This window comes from Saccopteryx leptura, chromosome 12 (assembly GCF_036850995.1).
Source record: "Saccopteryx leptura isolate mSacLep1 chromosome 12, mSacLep1_pri_phased_curated, whole genome shotgun sequence".
In the NCBI taxonomy this organism is placed as follows: Eukaryota; Metazoa; Chordata; class Mammalia; order Chiroptera; family Emballonuridae; genus Saccopteryx; species Saccopteryx leptura.
Window position 1 is genome coordinate 43606826 of NC_089514.1, and position 23079 is coordinate 43629904.

A 23079-nucleotide genomic window follows, 5' to 3' on the forward strand; every position below is an offset into this window, starting at 1 on the left:
TTAGGTAATGAGCTAATATTATTTTTTCCCAATATTATTTTTATTAGTTTCAGGTGAGCAGCATAGCAGTTAGACAATCATGTACTTTGCAATTTAAATACCTGCCTAGCACCATAAAGAGTTACTACAATATTATTGATTATATTCCCTATGCTGTACTTTACATCCCTAAGACTACATTGCAGGGGTCCCCAAACTTTTTACACAGGGGGGCCAGTTCACTGTCCCTCAGACCATTGGAGGGCCGCCACATACAGTGCTCCTCTCACTGACCACCAATGAAAGAGGTGCCCCTTCCGGAAGTGCGGCGGGGGCCGGATAAATGGCCTCAGGGGGCCGGATAAATGGCCTCAGGGGGCCGTAGTTTGGGGACACCTGCTATATTGTAACTACCATTTGTATTTCTTAATCCCTTCACTTTTCTCACCCAACCACCTATCCTCTCTCCCCTCGGAAACCATCAGTCTATTATTTTAGTCATGTAGTTCTAAACTGAACTCTCCCCTCGCATCCTCGAATTAATTGCCCAGTGTCAGTGCTGGTACCCTCTCTAGCATGCTCAATTTCTGTCTGTTTAGTAAGAAGAGCTGCTTTGTATTGAGCACTAGGCATTTACTATTTAAGGTGTGCGTGCAGACACACATACACACACATGTAATCCTTATAAACCTATGAGGAACGTGCTATATTAACTCCATTTTACAGATGTTGAAAGTAGACATAAAGATGTTGAGTAACTTGTCCACCAGTGGCAGAGCCAGGACTCCAATACAGAAATCTGACTTGATCTCAGTCACCATATGACTTTGCAGTTACAAGTAATAAATATAAACTGATGTGCTTCTGTTTTTCCCATTTCTTCCCAACATCCATTTGTTAACTTATCTGCTTATTTTCTTCCCCACCATTTTCTGGCTATGGGTGCAAAGATTCTTGTTTTTCTCCTATTTCTTGAGCTTGCTTCAGCTTTATTCCATTAATACTGTATGTTCCTTCCTCCGATAACTGATTTTTATACATTAGATTATTGTAAGTTCAGACCAAGCTCTGATCTCTTCCTTTTTTTCAACAGCTGATTTTATTTTAACAATCCTAGTTACTGGTCCAGCTTGAGGACTGACTTCTAACCTAAAGTGAACCTGCGGAGATAGGACTGTTGAAATACTTCTTTTATGGAGGCAAGAGGCATTTTCAGGAACCTACATGGGAGGTGAAAACAGTGAGGATGGTGGGACACTAAAGATCAAGAAATCCGCAGTCTGATGGTAGCAGATTGCCTCAGACAAGGATGTTAAAAGCCAGGGGCCACACAGCCTGACCTGTGGTGGCACAGTGGATAAAGTGTCAACCTGGAATACTGAGGTCACTGGTTAAAAACCCTGAGCTTGCCCACTCAAGCAACTACTATGAGTTGATGCTTCCTGCTCCTCCCCTTCCTTCTCTCTCTCTCTCTTTCTCTCTCTCTCTCCCTCCTCTCTCTAAAAACCAATAAATAAATTTTTAAAAAACAAAAAAAGCCAGAGACTGTACAAAGGGATGCCACTGACAAAAACTCTAGCATCATTTCTTAATAAGCATTATATCATACTCCCTCTATACTCAAGACCTTTGATGGCTTCCTGTGTAGGCATAGAAGATACAAACCAATCTCCCTGGCATGTAATTCAAGACCCTTTCCAGCTTAGGCCAATGTAACTTTTCATCCTCATCTGCCCCACAGTGCCCCAGCCTCACAAACGCAGACCAGAACTCACACCACACCGCCACCTTCCAAACACGCTTCCCACCTTTCTTGTTTCTCTGCCTGGTAATCCCATGGCATCCTTAATGAAGGACCCAGTTCAAATGTCTGTTCATGAAAATTTTTGTATAGTTAATGTCTTCCTCCTCTCTGTACTGGTATAAACCATTAGATTGAAGAAACCGACTTAGGGGTGAGGCCTGGCTGAAGAGAACGGGCCTATTCATTTCTCCAAAGTAACCATTCAAATTCATCTTCTACCTTCTTTGCATGAAAACTAGGGCAGGTCCCAAGATAACTGATAGACCAAAAATCTCATCCAGTCTCTTTAGTCTTCTAAACCAGTGGTCCCCAACCTTTTTTGGACCACAGACCGGTTTAATGTCAGAAAATATTTTCATGGACCAGCATTTAGGGTGGGACAGATAAATGTATCACGTGACCGAGACAAGCGTCAATAGTGAGTTAGACAGATGTAACAGAGGGAATATGGTCATTTTTAAAAAATAAAACATCATTCAGACTTAAATATAAATAAAACAGAAATAATGTAAGTTATTTATTGTTTCTCTGAGGTCCATGGCCCGGGGGTTGGGGACCACAGTTCTAAACAGTCCCAGTGTAATAACGAATGTGACCAGTGCACTGTAGTACCCAACCTCAGGTTTCATCCACAGTTTCTCCCGTCAACCAGCCTAGGGCTGCTGCAGTGGGAGTGGATGCAGTGGTCATCCCCTTGTCTTTCCTCTCTGCCCACCCTGAGCTTCGGCCTCTGGACCCTCCAGGGCTGGTCTGAGGGAAAGAGAAGAGACAAGATGTTGTAAGCCAAAATTATTGATCTGTCATTCTGGCAAGTGATCAGAGCTGGCTCTCTCTTGAGTCTACAAAAGGCTCTTTGGAGATCTGCCCACCCCCACCGATGCTGGAGACGTAGTCCACCAGCATCTCTTGTGTCTACTTATACTCTTAGCCACTGGAACCTCTGGCTAATGACTGCCACCTCTTTCTGCGGAGGGCTCCTTCAGGAAGTGGTTCAGAGGCAGGATATTAGACAAACTAGGTTGTCTCTTGTGTGCATAGGCCAAGCCTAGTCTGTGGTAAACCATCACCTTTGATCCATCATTGGGAGGAGAGTAGTTGCTTCTGAATACAGCCTTCTTTGCCAGCCACCTGCCAGGAAGCTTCTGGCACTAGTCCAAGCCCAGGCAGCATGCTCTCAGATGGTATCTTTGAAGTCCTGTATACCAGGCTTGAGGGGAGGAGAAGGTACCTTCCTCCCATGACATGGGCATGGATGGGACTCACAGCTCACCGACAACCCTCTTGAAGGAAACTGCCTCTCTGTGATCCCGCTTCCTACTCACATCATCTGCAAGCTTGCATACCCCCTTTAGTGTGATAACCAAGCCCTTTTACCAGCTCTTTTGCCAAGTCCTTATATTGGGGCCATCACAGCACTTTGGAATGTGGAGGTGTTGCCATCTAATTTCTTAGATCCTCAACCAAATCTTATGCCAAATTAGTTCCATTTCAACATTATGTCACACTGGAAATAGACGTCTATGAGAGCATTTACAACAGTGATTTATTTTTATTCGTGTTTCTCTCCTTCTGGTTAACTTCTGAAGCTCAGGGGACTTTTCAGACCACTTTTGAGTCCCCTGTGTGTGGCAATGCTAGATGTTAATTGACTTGGATGAAAAGCTGGAAAAAATAACAAGATCTAGTGTATGGGAAAAGAAAATGAGTTTCACATTCAGTGACGACTTGAAAGCAGTCGAAAATATTGTGAATGGAGCTAGATATAGCACAAGTATTAAGAAAATTGGTTTAACTGTATGGGTTCATACTGTGGCTTCCTCATTTACTGGCCATGTTGTCTTGGGCAAAATATTTAACCTCTCAGTTCCTTAGTGTTCTCAACTGGAGCAGGATTAATTATAGTATGCATCTCATAGCATGATAGTTAAATTAGAAATACATGTAAAGCCCTTAGGATAGTGCCTGGTATATAGAAAGGACTTAATAAATGCATACCCTCTTCACAGACAATTTTAAGAACAAGGAAGTTCCACAAGGAAGTGAATACAGAGGAAAATGAATAAGGAGGCAAAGGATTGAGCTGACAGCTCCAATTATGAAAGAAGGAAAAGGAATAGAATAGAAAAAATGTAGACCACAAATTATGTCATCTTTATATGTCATTAAAGTAATATCATAATGAAATGCACTAAATAGATTACACTACACACAAGTATTGACCATACTTGTAATCTATGGCAATCAAAATTAATAATTTCCACTGGGATTAAGTTTCAATTCCATGCTTATAATTTGAATTATTAATAGTAGTTTTTATCATTAACAACAAATTATTTTTAAGTGTTACTGTTTATAAAACAAGATACTAGAGAGTAGTAAGTATATAAACTGTCCAGCTGATTCATTTGAAAATAATGTTTGGAAGTGTCAAGTCAAATAAGAAAGATACAAATGAGTCAGTGGCATTCACAGTGCATATTTCTCCTTGTCTTCTTTAGATTTGTATCCCAGTTTTCTTGGGACTAGTTAATCCATTTCATCTGAGCCTGTCCTTGTTTAATGAGTAGGTCAGAATGATATAAAACCAAATAGAGTAATTAAGGAGTTTATGTGGTCTGGGAAATTATAATAATAGGTCACCAGTTTAAGTCTGCCCTGGGTTGGTAAAAGGCCATATCCATCTGTTGGCATGTTCATAATTAATATGCAATAGATGTATAAAAGTACTATTTTCTAACACTGAGCCTGGCCTTATATTTGTTGTGCTTTTTGATTTGGAAGGACTGTAAGAAGTTACAGAATTAATATGTTCATTCTATACAGCCATCTGTGTTTCTCCTCCACTGTCCTTACAAGTTCATGACTCTGCCTGACTTGCCTTCCAATGCTTTTCCAGAGAACTTGCCCATGTGGAAGAAAAGACACACCATATCCTTATGCTTCTAATTACTATCATTATATTTTTATTTCCCACAAATCCCAAAGCAGCCCTCTGTTCATGACCAGGTAGATGAGGCTCTAAATGCCAATAAATACAGTGCTGCAAATCAGAGCACCACCCACATCAGCAATCTCCCACAATAAGCAAATTGTGGATTCAGCAAGGCAAGGGTCCAGAAACCTTCTCAATATTGAATCACTGCTCTTAATTATTGGTTGTGACAATTACTGTATTTTTCACTCCATAAGATGCATACCCCCCCCCCCAGTAAATGAAGGGGAAAATGTCTGTGCATCTTATGGAGCAAAAAATATGGTATTTTATTAAATATCTTAACACACTATTTGGTTTAGAATATTTTTTTCTTATTTTCCTCCTTAAAACCCTAGGTGTGTCTTATAGTCAGGAGCATCTTATGGAGTGAAAAATAACGGTATTATGCCTTCTTTCAGAGAATATTTCATCTTTTTAAACTTTTGTATATGGTGTGTGCCAGTTCATTGGCAGTTGTGAGAATAGCTGTTGCTACCGTGGCTGCGCTGTCATGTGGCTGGGGGTACTTATGCAACATTTAGGAACAGGAAGTACTATATAACTTACTATGTGACTATCCCGATAAATCTCGCATCCATCGGACACCACACATAGTATTAGAATATTATGACTGTATTCCCTATGTTATACTTTACTTCCCCATGACTGTTCTGTAACAACCAATTTGTATTTCTTAATCTCTTCACAGTTTTCACCCATCAACCCAACACCCCTCCCATCTGGCAACCATCAAAATATTCCCAGTATCTGTGAATTTCTTTCTGTTCTGGCTTGTTTATTTTGTTTTTTGATTTAATTGTTGATACATATGTACTTATTTGCATTTTATGGTTCATATTTTTATCTCTCCTCTTCTTCTTCTCCCTCCCTCCCTCTCCTCCTCTTCTCCTTACCCCTCTTTCTCTTCACCTCCCTCCCCCTCTCCTCCCCTTTAACATTTCATGTATTACTGGTTTGGTGGTGATGAACTCCTTTAGCTTCTCCTTGTCTGAGAAGCTCTTTATTTGTCCTTCGATCCAAAATGATAGCTTTGCTGGGTAGAGTAATCTTGTCACTGGGTGTACACCTGAAACTAATATAATATTGTGTGTCAACTGTAATTAAAAAATAAAAAACAATTTAAATTAAAAAAAAATTTGGTGAAGAAAATGTTCCAATTCATTATCCTAAAAAATAAAGAATAAAAAGAAAGGAAGAAAGGGAGGAAGGGAGATTTAAAGAAAGAAGAAGAAGCACATTCTTCCTGCCTGAAGTGCAAAAATGGTTAAGGGGTGGAGGAGGGAGGAGAGAGAGGGTGGGGGAGGGGAGGGACACAAAGAAAACCAGATAGAAGGTGACAGAAGACAGTTTGACTTTGGGTGACGGGCATGCAACATAATCAAATGTCATAATAACCTGGAGATGTTTTCTCTGAATCTATGTACCCTGATTGATCTTTGTCACCCCATTAAAATTAATTTTAAAAAAAATGATTAATCTTAGAGCAACTTCTGGTGCTCCAATGTTGTCACAGTAGTATTGGTGCTGCCATCGGATTTAAAGGAAATGAAGTTATTTTTTTGGCCCCTTCCATTTAAGACATCTAGTATCAAGAATCAGCATTTCACCTTGGATAGAATGATACTTGCAGCAGCATAGATATTGGATAATAATAAATAATAACAGTAACACAGTGATCAATAAGAATGGAGATAGTAGAAACAGTAGAAATGATGGCATTTCGTGACTGCTTTATCTGTGCCAGCACTCTGAGAAGACCTTCTCCTCCCAGTTTATATCTGTAACAAAGGAACACTGGGCATCTCTAAAGACCCTGGGTGTTTAGTGCTTTATTTTCCTTAGTCACTCAGCATCCATCAAAGTCCCTTCTTTCCAATTCTTCAGACACGTCCTGCAACCTAAGAATATCCTTAATTTTAAGTTCAAAGAAAAACACTGTATGTAAGTTTTTGAAGGGTCAGCCTGGAGCTCAGTGCTATAGTCAAAAGAGAACCCAGGGACAAAGGATTAGGAAGAGCTGTGGGCAGGTCTGGGTTTGTGGGGTTTCCCCCTGGTCCTTTAACAGCAGTGCCAGGAAGCAGTTTCCAATGGATCATCTGTCATGGAAGTGAAGTGAGTATTATATTAGTCAAGCAGCTGCTTGACTTTTTTCTTTGTTCATTCCCATCTTTAGTGGTAGCCAAAATCTGCATTTTGCAAGCATGAATGATCGATGACTCCTTGATATCTGGATGCACGTGTCTGTGTGTGTGTATAAGGGAGCGAGAGTGTGGTTTGCTCACTCGCTGTTAATAAATGTTTATATCTGCTCAGCTACCCTGGTTCTCTCAGCTTGCAACGGCATAAATCATGGGCTCTGTCAACTCTAGAATGGACCCACAGATTAAATGCAGATCACTGGGAGATAGGCGCTGTTATTTGTATCTTTTTATTTTTGAGAAATATTCTCACTCTGATTGCTGTACCGGCACCTGCTAACCCTTTTCTATTTATTATCCCCGTTCATTGTGTTAATAGCAGAAAATTCCAGATTACTCCTTCTACACTTCCATGTCAAGTGATGTTGAGGAGTAAGTCGGTGCTAAATGGCACAGATTCTGTAATAAAGGTTTGTCCTTTATAATAGGCTATGATTTGATCACAGGTATTTAAAAGTCCCTTACAAAGTACCTAATTTATTAAATTTTGCAAATGTATGCCAGGGATTTGGCGTAACTAAGTATACAGAATTTAGAAGGGTTATATTCTTAACCTTCTCTCCACTACTACTTTCAGATAAACAGACTGCTTCCTCATTCCTATATTTATTGTTGATAAAAATCCAATAATGACAAGTTTCTTAGTTTAAGACCCTAATGAAGATAACAGCTATTAGGTAAATCAACAACCCATTAAGGGGAAACATTAAGTTGGAACAGGAGAATTTATTAATTTTCTTATAGCTCTTATGCATTTGCCAAATTCATTGTCCCGGTGGACACTAGGAAAATCTCCAGTACGAAATAAAATTGAAGCTTTCATTCTGGGTTTCTGCTGCCACGTGTCTGATACTATTGTCACAGTTGTTGAATCATTAATGGAGAATAAAGGTCATCACATCCCAATTATGAAAGCATGTAAATTAACTTGTCTGAAAATATAAAGTCTTCATGCAAGTTGAAACTAATTAAAAAAATCTAAGATAAATAGTGAAAGGGATGCTCACACTCAGTGCAGAATTTATTTCTAAGTATGCCTTTGGGAATATAATTCCCTGCCTATTCTAATGCCCAGAAATTGAGTACCCCAGAAATTGGTTTCAACAATTCATTTAATGATTTTCATTTTTTAGAGTAGAAGGACAAACAGGAGGAAATCAGATATGCTTTCCAGAAATGTGCCTTGCAAGTCATTGTACTGGGAACTGTCTAGTCTGCAGCTTGAGAGATTTGACTCCTGGCTTTCTAATGAGGATAAACCTGAGCTCAGTAAGACTTGTAGCTAGTCCGTGTTCCCATGTCTTTTTCCATTAGGAATCGGAATGTCAACTATGATTTTCTGGCTGGATTCCAGCTTGGTTAATTGCATGCTGTCTACCTAAATTCCCTTTGCTTGGAATGTTCCTCACTTTGGATTGCATTGCTGCTGTTGTCATGTTTTCCCCCAAGAGCTGGGTACATGATATTATAGAATGAGCCAGAATATAATTTGTTAAGCTAATAAGAATACTTTGGGGATGAAGGGTTAAATGTAAGTAGTGTGCTTTTCACAGTTCCCTCAATGCAGCCTATTTGTAGAGTAATTAACATGGAATAGCATTAGTGAAATGTGGAATTGAGCCAAATCACCATGACAGGAGTGGCAATAACACAGAAACAAATAAGTTTGATAAATTCTATTGAACATAACTATTCAGACAGATCCCCAGAGCTTCTTTGCCTAATGCACCCATTTTTTGTTTGTTTTTGATCTGAAGCTGACACAGTTAATCACTAAGTTAATATGATAATGAATAAGTGAAATTTATTTTAGTCTATATGAACATCAAAAACAGAGTATCATTTTTCCATCAGCTTTGTACCTAGACAACACACAGCGCAGTCATTTGTATAGTGTTACTTGTTAAAGTAAGGTTTGTTAAGTGAATGAAAGATGGAGCAAGAAAGAGGAAGGAATTGACGTTTACTGATTTCCTAAGATTCAACAATCTTTAGTAGATATGTTATCTACAATATCTCTTCTAAACCTCACAATTACCCCCATTTCACAAGTGGAAAAACATACTCAGAGACACCAAGTAACTTCCCCAAGACCAAACAGCTTTCCTTTTCCTAACCAGCTGTTTACTAGAAAGTGGCCCTTTCATTCCTCAGGGCAATGGAGGCTTCCATGTTGTGCTTGCCATCCTTGGCCTTAATTCGAGGAGGCAAGTCTGAAAACCTCAGACACTGTGAAAGTCAAGTTGATCCCCGTCGACAAGGTTAACAACTGCCCCATGGAATTTTCCATTGTTGTTCTTCCTCTCATTACTCCAATTTAGATCTGTCACTGTTGCCATTTGAGAGTTGCCATAACTATGACCAAGTAATTATACACTTGTCACAAAATATACCATAAATAGAATCTTTATGAGTTTTAGTAAAAAGTGATTCAAATGTAAATTCTTAATGAATCCAGGAAATAATGAAAACAAACTCTTTAAGCTCCCTAAAATTCACTCACCACGCTTGCATCTATCATGTTGACTAGAGGAAATGCACTTCAGCCCTCTTCCCCTGGACTGTATTGATAGCCAAGTTTTCAGTTCTTTAACTGGCATTAAATATCCTAGAAATTGAATGTGTGAAAAATGACAAATTCGTTTTTCCTCAAGCAGGCATTCTTCTCCTATTTTGGTTTTTTTTAATTGTCTAAAAGTCTGTACTTTTAAAGACCATTGCACAAGGATATAGGAAATATGTATTTCTATATGATAAAGCTATATCTTTATCATATAGCATAGTGAAAAGCTATAGCATAGTGAAAAGCTTTGGAAACACAGTGATATGTAGGCTATAAATCAGACAATTTCCAATCACTCAATCACATATCTCACTTTAATCCAGAAATGCATATAGCAATATATGAGTTTATTTTCAGTCAAATAGTAACTAATATGGCTCTGCCAACAATGCTATTTTAATTAATTTTATTCATCTTATTTCTCTTTTCTCTGTTCCTCATATCTCATCTGTTTGCATTGCCTAGATTTTAATTTAAAAAAACCTCTCCTCTCTAAGGAGCAATCTGAAGTGGCAAAAATAATCACTTAAAATATTACAGTCATTAAAAAATTGGCTGTGGTGGAAGCCATGCATTTTCAATTTTTTTTACAAATGATGTTTTATCTTCCTTCTAAAGTGCACTTTGTATCTGAATTGTCTGCCACCAGCCAGCTTGGCTATCAAAAACCGTCTTCCAGCTGGGTGGGCTGAGTGACAACTCCTTAATGGAGGAAATGGATGCCTCTCTGCTCATGTGGAGGGGAAGGCATACCAAGCAGATTTCATTCCATCTGCCACCGGCTCGCTGCAAGCTGGCATTGCCCAAATGCACAATATACTCATTTCAACAAGAAGTATATTGTAAAAAATAAGTTGCAAGGATACAGATGCTTCAAAGAATCATCAGGGCCATTAGACCTCGGGGAGATAATATTAAGAGGTGCCTTAGTGTTCATCTTTGATAAAAAAACTAATTAAGCCATGGTGGAGGTGATTGCAAATACTTTTACAAGTACAGAGGTGAAGTCATGAACGTTTTCAGCAGAGTATAGGGGACAACCTTAGAAAATGATATCCTGAATTGTAGCCAAGGACTTGTTATATTGAGGGGTTTGCACTGATGTTTCCTGTTGATGTTTTTCTGAATGGCAAATTCTTGTCACTTAGTTAGTTACACTGTGTTCTGCTTTTCAAATAAAGGAAACTCGAATAACCCCAAAGTAGGAAAATATTTTTGATTGACAAATAGAAACAAATAAGGACTATGTTTAAGGGATTTTTAATTATCAGAGATCTGTAGTACTCAAAACTATAAAGTGTATGTCATTGATCAATGCTAAAATAATATAACAAAGTAAAAATAATTATAATTACTGTACATTATGAGGGCTAGAAAGAGAAAGAAATATTTAGAGCCATCTATAGAATTTATACTTTCATTTTACCCAGAATAAATGCCACTTATCTGATATATACTCACCAAAAGTCAATTAAAAGCTATGACTCAAGAAGTCATATGCTATTAATAATAATTTTCTCAAGAAAACCTGATAGATTTTTTTACTATACTCTAAGTAGAACAGTCCTGAATTCCAGAATATTCTTGTATTTATCATAGCAAGAGCTCACTTAACTGCCTTTTGTCGTTTAGATTTTAATTGTTACTGCATATAAATGACATGAGTTTGACTAGATGCTGAACAAAAACAGCTAGGTATTAAAATCACTGAGAACAATTTTCTGAAATTGTTCTCAAACTTTCAGCGCACATTTTGCTTATACGTGTAACATAATGCTTTGATGTGATACCATGCATCTGTAAGACAAGTGGCAACAGACATCTTGCATTAAGATTTCCTGTCATGGGAGAATGTTTGGTTATCTGCCGAAGTTAGAGGGTTTTAAAATTTCTAAGTGATGGTGTATCTGCCCCCAAAATGAATGAGTGTATGCAGTCCCTTTACCATACTGTATTGCAGGAAATATTCTTTTACATTTTACTAAAGGTGTTAAGTTGATCTGAAGAATTTTAATGATTAATCTAATGAGAAACATAATTAAAAATAGATTTAAATACCCTTTAATTTCTCTATCACCTATTGCTAAGAGTTTGGAATATAATAACTTATTTTTGGAAAATGTACGTACTCAGAAATATTATAAAATAACCATTATATTATAGCACTTAGAAATTTCAGAAAAAACACTCCCACACAATACTATTTGTACTTCTGTTATCTGGAGAATAAATACTATTGGTCCTATTCTATAGCCTGAGAAACAGGCCAAGAAGGGTTAAAGAACTTCTGCAAAGCCACGAAGCCATTAAGCAGAGCAATGTATTGAAACATGCTTCTGATTCAAATCCCCAAGCTCCTTGTTGGGATAGTAACTGAGTTTTCATTCCTTGTCATCTTGACTGTTTTTGGTTTCCAGTATTTTGTTCTTTTCCAGTCTTTATCTCCTTGATTCATGCAAGTGTTGAATCAATTGAGGCAGAACCTAGGAGAAGGTTCAGACAACCCCTGCCTCCTCAAGCAGGCCATGGGTTCCCATGCAGAGGCAGCGATGCAGTGTCAGTCAAGCAGAGACCCAGGGACTTGATGTCAATCCAGATGCATTCAGGCATCAAGTCCTGGTCTGGAGAGCATCTGGGAGACGAGGCTATTTCCAAGACGTTGAGCCCCCTCTAACCAGTTCTAAAATAGAGTTAACACAAAGCTCTGGGAATCCTCAGAATGAGAATCCTGAACTGACCTCACCTCTGACCCTTTGCAAAATTCTTTTCTTTTTTTTTTTAACAGAGAAAGAGAGAAAGTCAGAGAGAGGGATAGATAGGGACAGACAGACAGGAATGGAGAGAGATGAGAAGCATCAACATCAGTTTTTCGTTGCAACATCTTAGTTGTTCATTGATTGCTTTCTCATATGTGCCTTGACCGTGGGCCTTCAGCAGACCAAGTCACCCCTTGCTCGAGCCAGCGACCTTGAGTCCAAGCTGGTGAGCTTTGCTCAAAGCAGATGAGCCTGCGCTTAAGTTGGCGACCTTGGGGTTTCGAACCTGAGTCCTCTGCATCCCAGTCCAATGCTCTATCCATTGCGCCACTACCTGGTCAGGCTGCAAGATTCTTAAAACAGGGCCTATACGTAATCAGCTTCTCGGTTGGCCCGTTCTTGCTCAAATGTTTGAGAAATTCACACGTTTTGCAGACCACCCTCTATTCTGTGGTCCTGATGTTACCCTGCAGGCTCCTATCACCCTTACTTCACACTTGGAAAACATTGGGTTCTACTCAGAATGGTTGAGGCAGAGACCATGTCTGATCTTCTCAGTGTGGTAGAAGCAGGCGAGCCATCTGTGTGTAGGTTCAGCTCATCTCCAGGCCCTGCTACCCTCAAAATGGCAGTCCTGTCTTGCTGTGAGACAGTGGAGATGGAGCCAGCTCCTCCTGAGCTGCGGCTGTTTACTTTGGGTGTGTCACAACCTTTCTTTGATAATGTGGCACTGTCCCAAGGCTGTGGAGAAGAGAATATTCAAAAAGCAGTCCTTCTCTTCCTCCACACATGAAGGACAGTGGGTCTATTTGGGGAGGGAGAATAAAGCTAAACTCCACAGACAGGATTAGGATGTTTTCAGTGCAAAATGACAACTGACTGGTATAGATAGCTTCCCTGTTTGAGTTTACATGTGATATTGAGTATTGTTCTTTTACTACAGATTGGTAAAGAACAGTTTCTTCCCTATAGAAATAATAAAACTGCAAAAACTAAACCATTTTATCCTTCATGGAAATTTGTCAAAAACAAATCATACTAATTTTTAGACCCTACTAGTATGAAAATTGGTTAATACTCAAAGTGAGTGTTACATTTTTTCAGGTTGCTCTCTTTATACCTGATATGGTAAATATCAGTGTTTTCTACAATGGCACTGTTACAGTTATAGTGACAAAGATGCATATTTAATAGAGAATCTTCAATAATTGTACAATTACATATGGTTTATTCAACTACCGATTGTGTTTTATAACTAACCGATTGTGTTTTATAGTATTATAACTAACATAAAGATCATTTAAAATATACTTTTAGTTTCCTGAAACACCAAGAATTTTAATTTTGTGAAACAAATTTAACAATATGTCCAGTTTTATAATGATTTAATCTCTTACATAAAATTTCAATCTTGACTAATTAAAATCTGTATCAGGTATGTTAACAAATTTTGACGGAGTAGTGAAGCATAATTATGTATAACACAGAATCTCAAAATATTAAACAATCCTAAGGTAAATGGAACCAAACTGGAAATTGATGTTTAGCCAGAAATGACCAAGGCTTCATGTTGAGTCATTATTTTTATTATACAAATATATCCTTTTAAATTGTAATTTAAATTACACATAATATTTTATGTATGCCATTTCCTTGCTGATAACAATGTATTGTTTGCATTGATATCAGAGTTCTTATGTTACTTCCAGATAAATATAGGCCACACTTTTTCAGGATTCCGGAATGTGAAAATAATTGTGAAATTAAGGAAGTACTCTGAGTTATTCTACTTAGCATTTACTGTCCTTGTAAGGTTCCAGTAGTAGAGGCCGCAGGGGATACTTGGGCTTTTCTTAGCTGGACAGTTTTCTTTACTGTTAAAATAAATTGAACCTTAGTTTTGATCAATATGTGTGGGTTAAAGATGAAGTATAATGAGCTCAGTTTAGCATCCATGAATTACCTGTGTTCATGTGAGTAAAGGAGATTCTGGGCAGGTAATACATCCCACACACTACAATATGTCTTAAGGTGACACAGGCCACGTCAGAAGAGGATTAAGGTTGGTTGAGGCCCCAGGCACAGAAGAAAATTTTGGGCCCCTTACATTAGAAAAAAGTGTAAAGTTGGGGTTTTGCAGGGCCCTTCAGAAGTCGGGGCCCGTGGTATGCGCCCAGGCCGCTGCTGTTAAATCCATCTCTGGGCCCAGTGGACATGCCTTCACACCTCAGTGCAGGGAAATGACTCCCCCAAGGTCATATGCTTTGACTCTCCCGAATTTATAGGAGCTTCTGAAAGCTTATTTACTCTTCCAGTATAGCAATCTGATTACTCCCACAATGGATTTTATTAGCCCTAATGAGCTTGATTGTCATAAAACATTTCTTTGCACACATCATTCCTCCGTTCTAGAATACCACTACCCAGAGGACACTGTAGTGCTCTCCTCCTGTAAGATAGTCAGACTACAGTCTCATTCTGAAAATCATGCCTACTTATCCCCTTTGTCATTCACTCATATTTGTCATCCAACTTGGATTTTTATTTTTATTTTAAAGCCTGTTGAAATCGTACTCTTTTACGAAGCCTGCTCACTGGCCTGGCCCTGGACACCGTGATTTTACCCTCTCTCCCTCCTTGGCACTTACCACGGGCTACCTGGCATTGAGACCCATCGCTGAGATATCTCAGCTAGACTGGGATTTTTTAAGAACAAGGATGATGTATTATTAGACTGCATTACTAACTCTCCCACAGTACCTTCCTTAATGCCTTCTACATAGTGAGTTCTCCATAAAAGATTTGATTACCTGGAAAGGCATAGCCATATCATTCATTAATTCATTTATTGAATTGCTCAAAGAATATATTTGCATTCCTACTACATGCCAAGCACCGTGCTAAGACCAGGACTATAACCTGGAATGAAATGGATGTGATCCCTGTCCTACAGGATTTACATTCTCTGGGCCTGCCTGATATTTTCTGCCCAACTAGTTTATATATCTATTTCATTTTAAGAGTATATAAAACTTAAAAGAATGATCTTTCATTTATTAACATTTATTTCTATATAACTTATTGCCAAAATTATTAATGCAGATTTATCATATTTCTGAAAAGTAAAGACTCAGTTTACTCCGCCTCAGAGTTTCCTCTCGCCTTTGACTATTCGCTTTAAGCTGAAAAAGTATAGGTTAAAAAAAGGTATTACAAGAAATTCTTTTATCTTTATCCTTTTTAAATGTAATGTTCTTTTGGAGAAGAACAGAGTCTGATTTCTCTGCTCCTCAATGGGGACATCATGCACTTCTTAAGTCTGGTCAGAAACTTTTCCTCGGAAGGTAGCGGAGAATCTATGATCACGGCGGGGATTACTGTGACCTTTTCGGTGTGCCATGTTTTGATTAGCTGGCTATTCTCCTCATATCTCATTTACAGACAAATTGTGAAAGACTTGAATGACAAGCTAGAAATATATGGAATATTGAAAAGGTCAGTGCAATTTAGCCCATAACCATGATATTGAAAATATATGACAAGTCATTATCACAACTTAATTTCCACAACAAGAACAATGCGGAAGATGGGCAATCATTCCAATTAAAATACTCTTGTTTCATCTGAAGGCTGAGGTGGCAAAGCTCGAACGGCCCCTTGACTCCTTTTTTATAATAACTCAGTAAGTTAGAAGGAAATCATAATTGAATTAAACAAGACAAAAAAAGAGTTAACAAGCTCTTTTGACTTGAGAGTTCATCACAGAGGGAATAATATAATGACTTTTTTAAAAATTCTAATTATACATGAGTATGACACATACAGCTACAAAACCAATTCAACAGCCACCCTGTGCTCTCTCTTTATCTACAGCATAGCTGTCAGTCAGATGGGAACTCCATTTATTTCCATGGAAATGAAGGCAGTGAGTTTAATTTTGCCACCACCCGGGATGTGGATCTTTCTACAGAGGATATTCAAGAGCAGTGGTCGGAAGAATTTGAGAGCCAGCCTACAGGGTAAGTAATTGTTATCTCCCATGCTGTGTGGAGCACTTACATTCACCCCACTAGACATATTTTACATGCATATTGTAAATAGCATGGCATAGTAAGATCAATACTGATGATTCTGAGAACAGACAAAGCGAGAAGGGTTACATTTAATCTAAACATTCTTTATTAGTCATCAACTGTTTTATACATATTAAAAATTGGTGATTATAAGTAACTTTTATCTTCAGTCGAATCACATATATCTCATCTTTGTTTATTCAGCTTTTACTAGAGAAAGTTTTTATTCTTTCAAATTGTATAGAAAATAAAATCTTCTCACTACTATTATATTGAGATGTTCAGTTGTCTCCCCCAAATCTGAGATTTATTGAGGCTGCTATCTGATTTATAGTGGAATGTGGTTCTGATCTTTAAAAGTTAGAGGGTAAGAATGATCTCTGAGGTATTTTTAAAGGAGAAATACGGGCTGATAGTATAGTAGGCAAGACCTGAAACAGTGAGAATGGTTTGCTGGTAGTATTTTCCGGACATTCTGACCTGTGTGCCTTCTTCGGGGCCTGTGTCCCAAAGATGTTTTCTGTTAATCAAGCAATGTTTTCATAAATTCAAGTAAGAAATATTAATAGGCTTGAAAAATCAAAATTTTTAAAGTAGAGTAAATGGAGAAGAAATTCTAGAAATTTTCTAGTTCTCACCTGGGTTTCTTTTTGCAATTAACACATGTAATCAGAACACCAGTTCCCATTTGTCTAATATTTGTTTGCTAATGCTACGGTGAGAATGAATGAAATAACCTCAAATTTAATTTCATAATGAATGCGAAATAGCAGCAACTTAACTGATAACTTGTGAGAAACTTTTCCATAACCCATTTGAGATATAGTCATGTCTCTCTGATCACAACAAATTAACTCAAAATGGGATGGGCCTTCTAAATGCCTGAGTGGCAAGAAGGCCAATATTGCTGTCAGGCTCTGCACTTCCTGGGCACTGCCCCAGTCCGAGGGAAGTTTGACCCGCAGCTGGAGCTGCCCCGGAACCTTTCCCTGCTGAGAGCTAGGTTTCTGCTGTGGCGGACAGCTCTGCTCTGCCTTGCCCCAGGAAGTCAGTCTCTCAGGGCCAGACTGTGGCCAGACCAGGGTAGGCCTCTGAGGATGGGTGACACTTTGAGGGACCCAGCCCCTCAGGGCCCTCAGTCCACAGCGTCTGTTAGGCTCCTGTTACCCTGGAAGTGCCCAGTGTCACTCCAACATCTCCTTGAGGCACCAGCAACCATTGCTCCTTTTTAGCCTCCAGGATCTACCCAGGCATTAGGCTGCCTTTATTTATTTATTTATTTATTTATTTATTTATTTATTTATTTATTTATTTTATTTATTTTTGGTAGCCCTTACACTGTACAGGCCAAAGGGTTTTTTGACGGGGTCCAGAACTTTGACAACGTGCACTTGGTGTCCTTACCTATCTTCTGGAGATAAGGATCCATTGCCTATCAGTCCTTCTTCCTGCCCCCATACAAAGACCCGATCAAGTATCCTTCCCAATTTTGTAACTTACCTGCCTATGAGGGTCCCAAATTTTTAAGCAGAAGAAACTTGTTGACCACCACGCCTTCATTTCTTCAAGCTCAGACCATCCATGCAGCAGCGAAGAGTCGTCCTTTTCAGTGAGACCCCCATCCTGGGGACGGATTCCCCGGATGCCCAGCCCCCCTCCCACTGCGGCAGAGGGAAACGCCGCTGTCACCTCCAGTGGTACCGTTTCACATAAGTGTGTCTCTGCAGTGAAACCTAGTCTTCACTGTCATCTCCTCTTATTCTTTAGAGGAGAGAGGTAATTTATTTTTACCTATTCCTCTCCCAGAATATCATCTCTCCTCCCCTTTTTTTAGCTTGCTATATCATCAAATTTTGTTTATAAAAGAACGAAAGAAATCCTCTCTAGTAACGGTGGAGATAAAAGCACAGAAAACTCACTCATGGTAAGCTTAGAAAGCAACTGGTTTGATATTAGAAGAAACTAGCCCTGGCCAGTTGGCTCAGCAGTAGGGCATTGGCCCAGCTTGTGAAAGTCCCGGGTTCGATTCTCAGGGCACACAGGAAAGGCAACCATCTACTTCTCCAACCCTTCCCATTCTCTCTCTCTCTCTCTTTCTCCCTTTCCTGCATCTATGGCTCAAATGGTTTGAGCAAGTTGACCTGGGAACTGAGGATGGCTTTATGGCCTCACCTCAAGTGCTGAAAAATAGCTCAGTTGCTGAGCAATGGAGCAGCAACCCCAGATGGGAGATCATCACCCTGTAGGGGGCTTGCCTTGTAGATCCTAGAGGGGCACATGTGGAGTCTGTCTCTGCCTCCCTGCCTCCCAGCCTCTCAAAAAAAAATAAAAGAAGAAATTAAACATATTTTAGAAAACTAATGTACTAGTCCAGAAACAGCTGACAATACATATATTTCAAAGAACAGTTCAGACATTTCATTTTTCAGAACACTAATGATACAAGAGAATTTGTGGCTAAACCAAATCATTCATCTCCCAAAACAAAAAGGAACTGAAATTATTTATGCCTAAAAGGAAGAGCTAACATCCTTATGGACAGAGGATCGGAGCAAATGCCATTCACACTGGGACTCAGGTGGTTTCAGATACGCCCTTCGGCCATTTCTCTGGACTGAGGGTGTCTCAGAGATCAGTCACAGTTAAGAGACTAACACTTCCAGGCACTGTCAGCAGGTTTCTGCTCCAATAACATGGGATAATGTGCTTGACAAAAGCAGCTGTGCCACTCTAATTGGCATTACAACTAATTCATCCAGTTTCTAAAGGTGGTTGATTCTAGCGGCCACACCTTGGTTTATTTACAGCTCTTGCCCTAGGGCATCAGGCCACACCCCCCAGATTGCCTCGCTTATGCTCCCCCCTGGTGGCTCCGCTATTGAGTTGGCATTATCTTATAAAGCCATAGAAGAAGAGTGACAGGACCTAGTATTTTCGGTGTGTAGGGTGATGATAAAACTGCTGGTTTAGTCTACACTGGTGTGTCTATATGTGTGTCCCCTCCCAAACCCACCCAGTCCGAAATGCTGCTTTATCGGTCTAGGAAACAATGCTGTTACAATAATTTTTAATCATAGCTTTGGGGAAAAAATATCCTGTCACAAAATCAAATTAATGTGAAGCACTTTTACTTAGGGTAAAGGCAGACAAAGGAAACTACATTCGGAATCTGATAGTGAAATTCTTGATGCATTTTGTTTGCTCAGCCAAGTTTTCAGAAAATCCGTCCCCTCCTCCTCACCACCCACAGAGTTAATTTTTCATTGTAAACTCACCTGTTAAAATAGATAGAAAGCATGATTTTTAAGAGTGACCAGTTGAGTTGATTGAATTCTATAGCTCTGAATTTAGTTTTTTAAAACAATTTTAAAATGAAATTATTAATATGGATATAATACTTCATCTCTCTCTTTTTTTTGTATTTTTCCGAAGTTAGAAGCAGGGAGGCAGACAGACTCCCACATGCACCAGACCAGAATCCACCCAGCATGCCCACCAGGGGGCGATGCTTTGCCCATCTGGGCCAATGTGCCATTGCAACCAGAGCCATTTTAGCACCTGAGGCGGAGGCCATGGAGCCATCCACAGCACCCGGGCCAACTTTGCGCCAGTGGAGCCTTGGCTGCAGGAGGGAAAGAGAGAGATAGAGAGAAAGAAGAGGGGGAAGGGGGAAGAAGCAGATGGGCACTTCTCCTGTGTGCCCTGGCTGGGAATCGAACCCAGGACTTCTGCATGCCAGGCCGATGCTCTACCACTGAGCTAACCAGCCAAGGCAATACTTTCATCTCTCTTTTTTTTTTTTTTATAATAATTTTATTTTTTTAATGGGGTGACATCAATAAATCAGGATACATATATTCAAAGATAACAAGTCCAGGTTATCTTGTCATTCAATTATGTTGCATACCCATCACCCAAAGTCAGATTGTCCTCTGTCACCTTCTATCTTGTTTTCTTTGTGCCCCTCCCCCTCCCCCTTTCCCTCTCCCATTCCCCCCTCCCCCCCGTAACCACCACACTCTTATCAATGTCTCTTAGTTTCACTTTTATGTCCCACCTACGTATGGAATAATGCAGTTCCTGTTTTTTTCTGATTTACTTATTTCGCTTCATATCATGTTATCAAGATCCCACCATTTTGCTGTAAATGTTCCGATGTCATCATTTCTTATGGCTGAGTAGTATTCCATAGTGTATATGTGCCACATCTTCTTTATCCAGTCATCTATTGACGGGCTTTTTGGTTGTTTCCATGTCCTGGCCACTGTGAACAATGCTGCAATAAACATGGGGCTGCATGTGTCTTTACGTATCAATGTTTCTGAGTTTTTGGGGTATATACCCAGTAGAGGGATTGCTGGGTCATAAGGTAGTTCCATTTTCAGTTTTTTGAGGAACCACCATACTTTCTTCCATAATGGTTGTACTACTTTACATTCCCACCAACAGTGTATGAGGGTTCCTTTTTCTCCACAGCCTCTCCAACATTTGTTATTACCTGTCTTGCTAATAATAGCTAATCGAACAGGTGTGAGGTGGTATCTCATTGCCGTTTTGATTTGCATTTCTCTAATAGCTAAAGAAGATGAGCATCTTTTCATATATCTGTTGGCCATTTGTATTTCTTCCTGGGAGAAGTGTCTGTTCATATCCTTTTCCCATTTTTTTATTGGATTGTTTGTTTGTTTGTTGTTGAGTTTTATGAGTTCTTTGTATATTTTGGATATTAGGCCCTTATCTGAGCTGTTGTTTGAAAATACCATTTCCCATTTAGTTGGCTTTCTGTTTATTTTGTTATCAGTTTCTCTTGCTGAGCAAAAACTTCTTAGTCTGATGTAGTCCCATTCATTAATTTTTGCCTTCACTTCTCTTGCCTGTGGAGTCAAATTCATAAAATGCTCTTTAAAACTCAGGTCCCTGAGTTGAGTACCTATGTCTTCTTCTATGTACTTAATTGTTTCAGGTCTTATGTTTAGATCTTTGATCCATTTTGAGTTAATTTTTGTACAGGGGGAGAGACTGTAGTCCAGTTTCGTTCTTTTGCATGTGGCTTTCCAGTTTTCCCAGCACCATTTATTGAAGAGGCTTTCTTTTCTCCATTGTGTGTTGTTGGTCCCTTTATCAAAAATTATTTGACTATATATATGTGGTTTTATTTCTGGACTTTCTATTTTGTTCCATTGGTCTGAGTGTCTATTTTTCTGCCAATACCATGCTGTTTTGATTGTCGTGGCCCTATAATATAGTTTGAAGTCAGGTATTGTAATGCCCCCAGCTTCATTCTTTTTCTTTAGGATTGCTTTGGCTATTCGGGATTTTTTATAGTTCCATATAAATCTGATGATTTTTTGCTCTATTTCTTTAAAAAACGTCATTGGAAGTTTGATGGGAATTGCATTAAATTTGTATATTGCTTTGGGTAATATAGCCATCTTGATTATATTTATTCTTCCTAGCCAAGAACAAGGTATATTCTTCGATCTCATTATATCTTTTTCGATTTCCCTTAACAATGGTTTATAGTTTTCATTATATAAGTCCTTTACATTCTTTGTTATGTTTATTCCTAAGTATTTTTTTTTTTTTGTTGCAATCATGAAGGGGATTATTCTTTTGAGTTCGTTCTCAATTGTTTCATTCTTGGCATATAGAAAGGCTATTGACTTCTGTATGTTAATTTTGTATCCTGCGACCTTAGTGTATTGGCTTATTGTTTCTATTAGTCTTTTTGTGGATTCTTTGGGGTTTTCGATGTATAGGATCATATCATCTGCAAAAAGTGATACCTTTACTTCTTCTTTTCCGATATGGATGCCTTTTATTTCTTTGTCTTGTCTGATTGCTCTGGCTAGAACCTCTAGTACCACATTAAATAAGAGTGGAGAGAGTGGACAACCCTGTCTTGTTCCTGATTTAAGGGGGAAAGCCTTCAGTTTAGTGCCATTTAATATGATGTTAGCTGATGGTTTATCATATATGGCCTTTATCATGTTGAGATATTTTCCTTCTATACCCATTTTGTTGAGAGTCTTAAACATAAAATTGTGTTGTATTTTATCGAAAGCCTTTTCTGCATCTATTGATAAGATCATGTGGTTTTTGTTCTTTGTTTTGTTGATATGGTGTATTACGTTAACCGTTTTACGTATGTTGAACCATCCTTGAGATTCTGGGATGAATCCCACTTGATCATGATGTATTATTTTTTTAATATGTTGTTGTATTCGTTTTGCTAGTATTTTGTTTAGTATTTTAGCATCTGTATTCATTAGAGATATTGGTCTGTAGTTTTCTTTTTTTGTGCCATCCTTCCTGGTTTTGGTATGAGGGTTATGTTGGCTTCGTAAAATGTGTTTGGAAGTATTGCTTCTTCTTCAATTTTTTGGAAGACTTTGAGTAGAATAGGAACCAAGTCTTCTTTGAATGTTTGATAAAATTCGCTGGTATAGCCGTCAGGGCCTGGACTTTTATTTTTGGGGAGGTTTTTAATGGTTTTTTTCTATTTCTTCTCTACTGATAGGTCTGTTTAGGCTTTCTGCTTCTTCTTGACTCAGTCTAGGAAGGTTGTATTTTTCTAGGAATTTATCCATTTCTTCTAGGTTGTTGAATTTAGTAGCATAAAGTTTTTCATAGTATTCTACAATAATTCTTTGTATATCTACGGTGTCCGTGGTGATTTCTCCTCTTTCATTTTGGATTTTGTTTATATGA

The 23079-nt window shown here is 38.8% G+C and overlaps 1 protein-coding gene across 2 annotated transcripts in view; it reads left to right on the forward strand.

Moving 5' to 3' along the window:
• Positions 1–23079, forward strand: part of RELN (reelin) — a 649217-nt gene that overhangs the window by 372061 nt on the left and 254077 nt on the right. For both annotated transcript variants that reach the window (XM_066354462.1, XM_066354463.1), the window contains exon 11: positions 16169–16314. In XM_066354462.1, coding sequence (XP_066210559.1) covers positions 16169–16314 — 146 coding nt within the window. The remainder of the gene's footprint in view (positions 1–16168; positions 16315–23079) is intronic.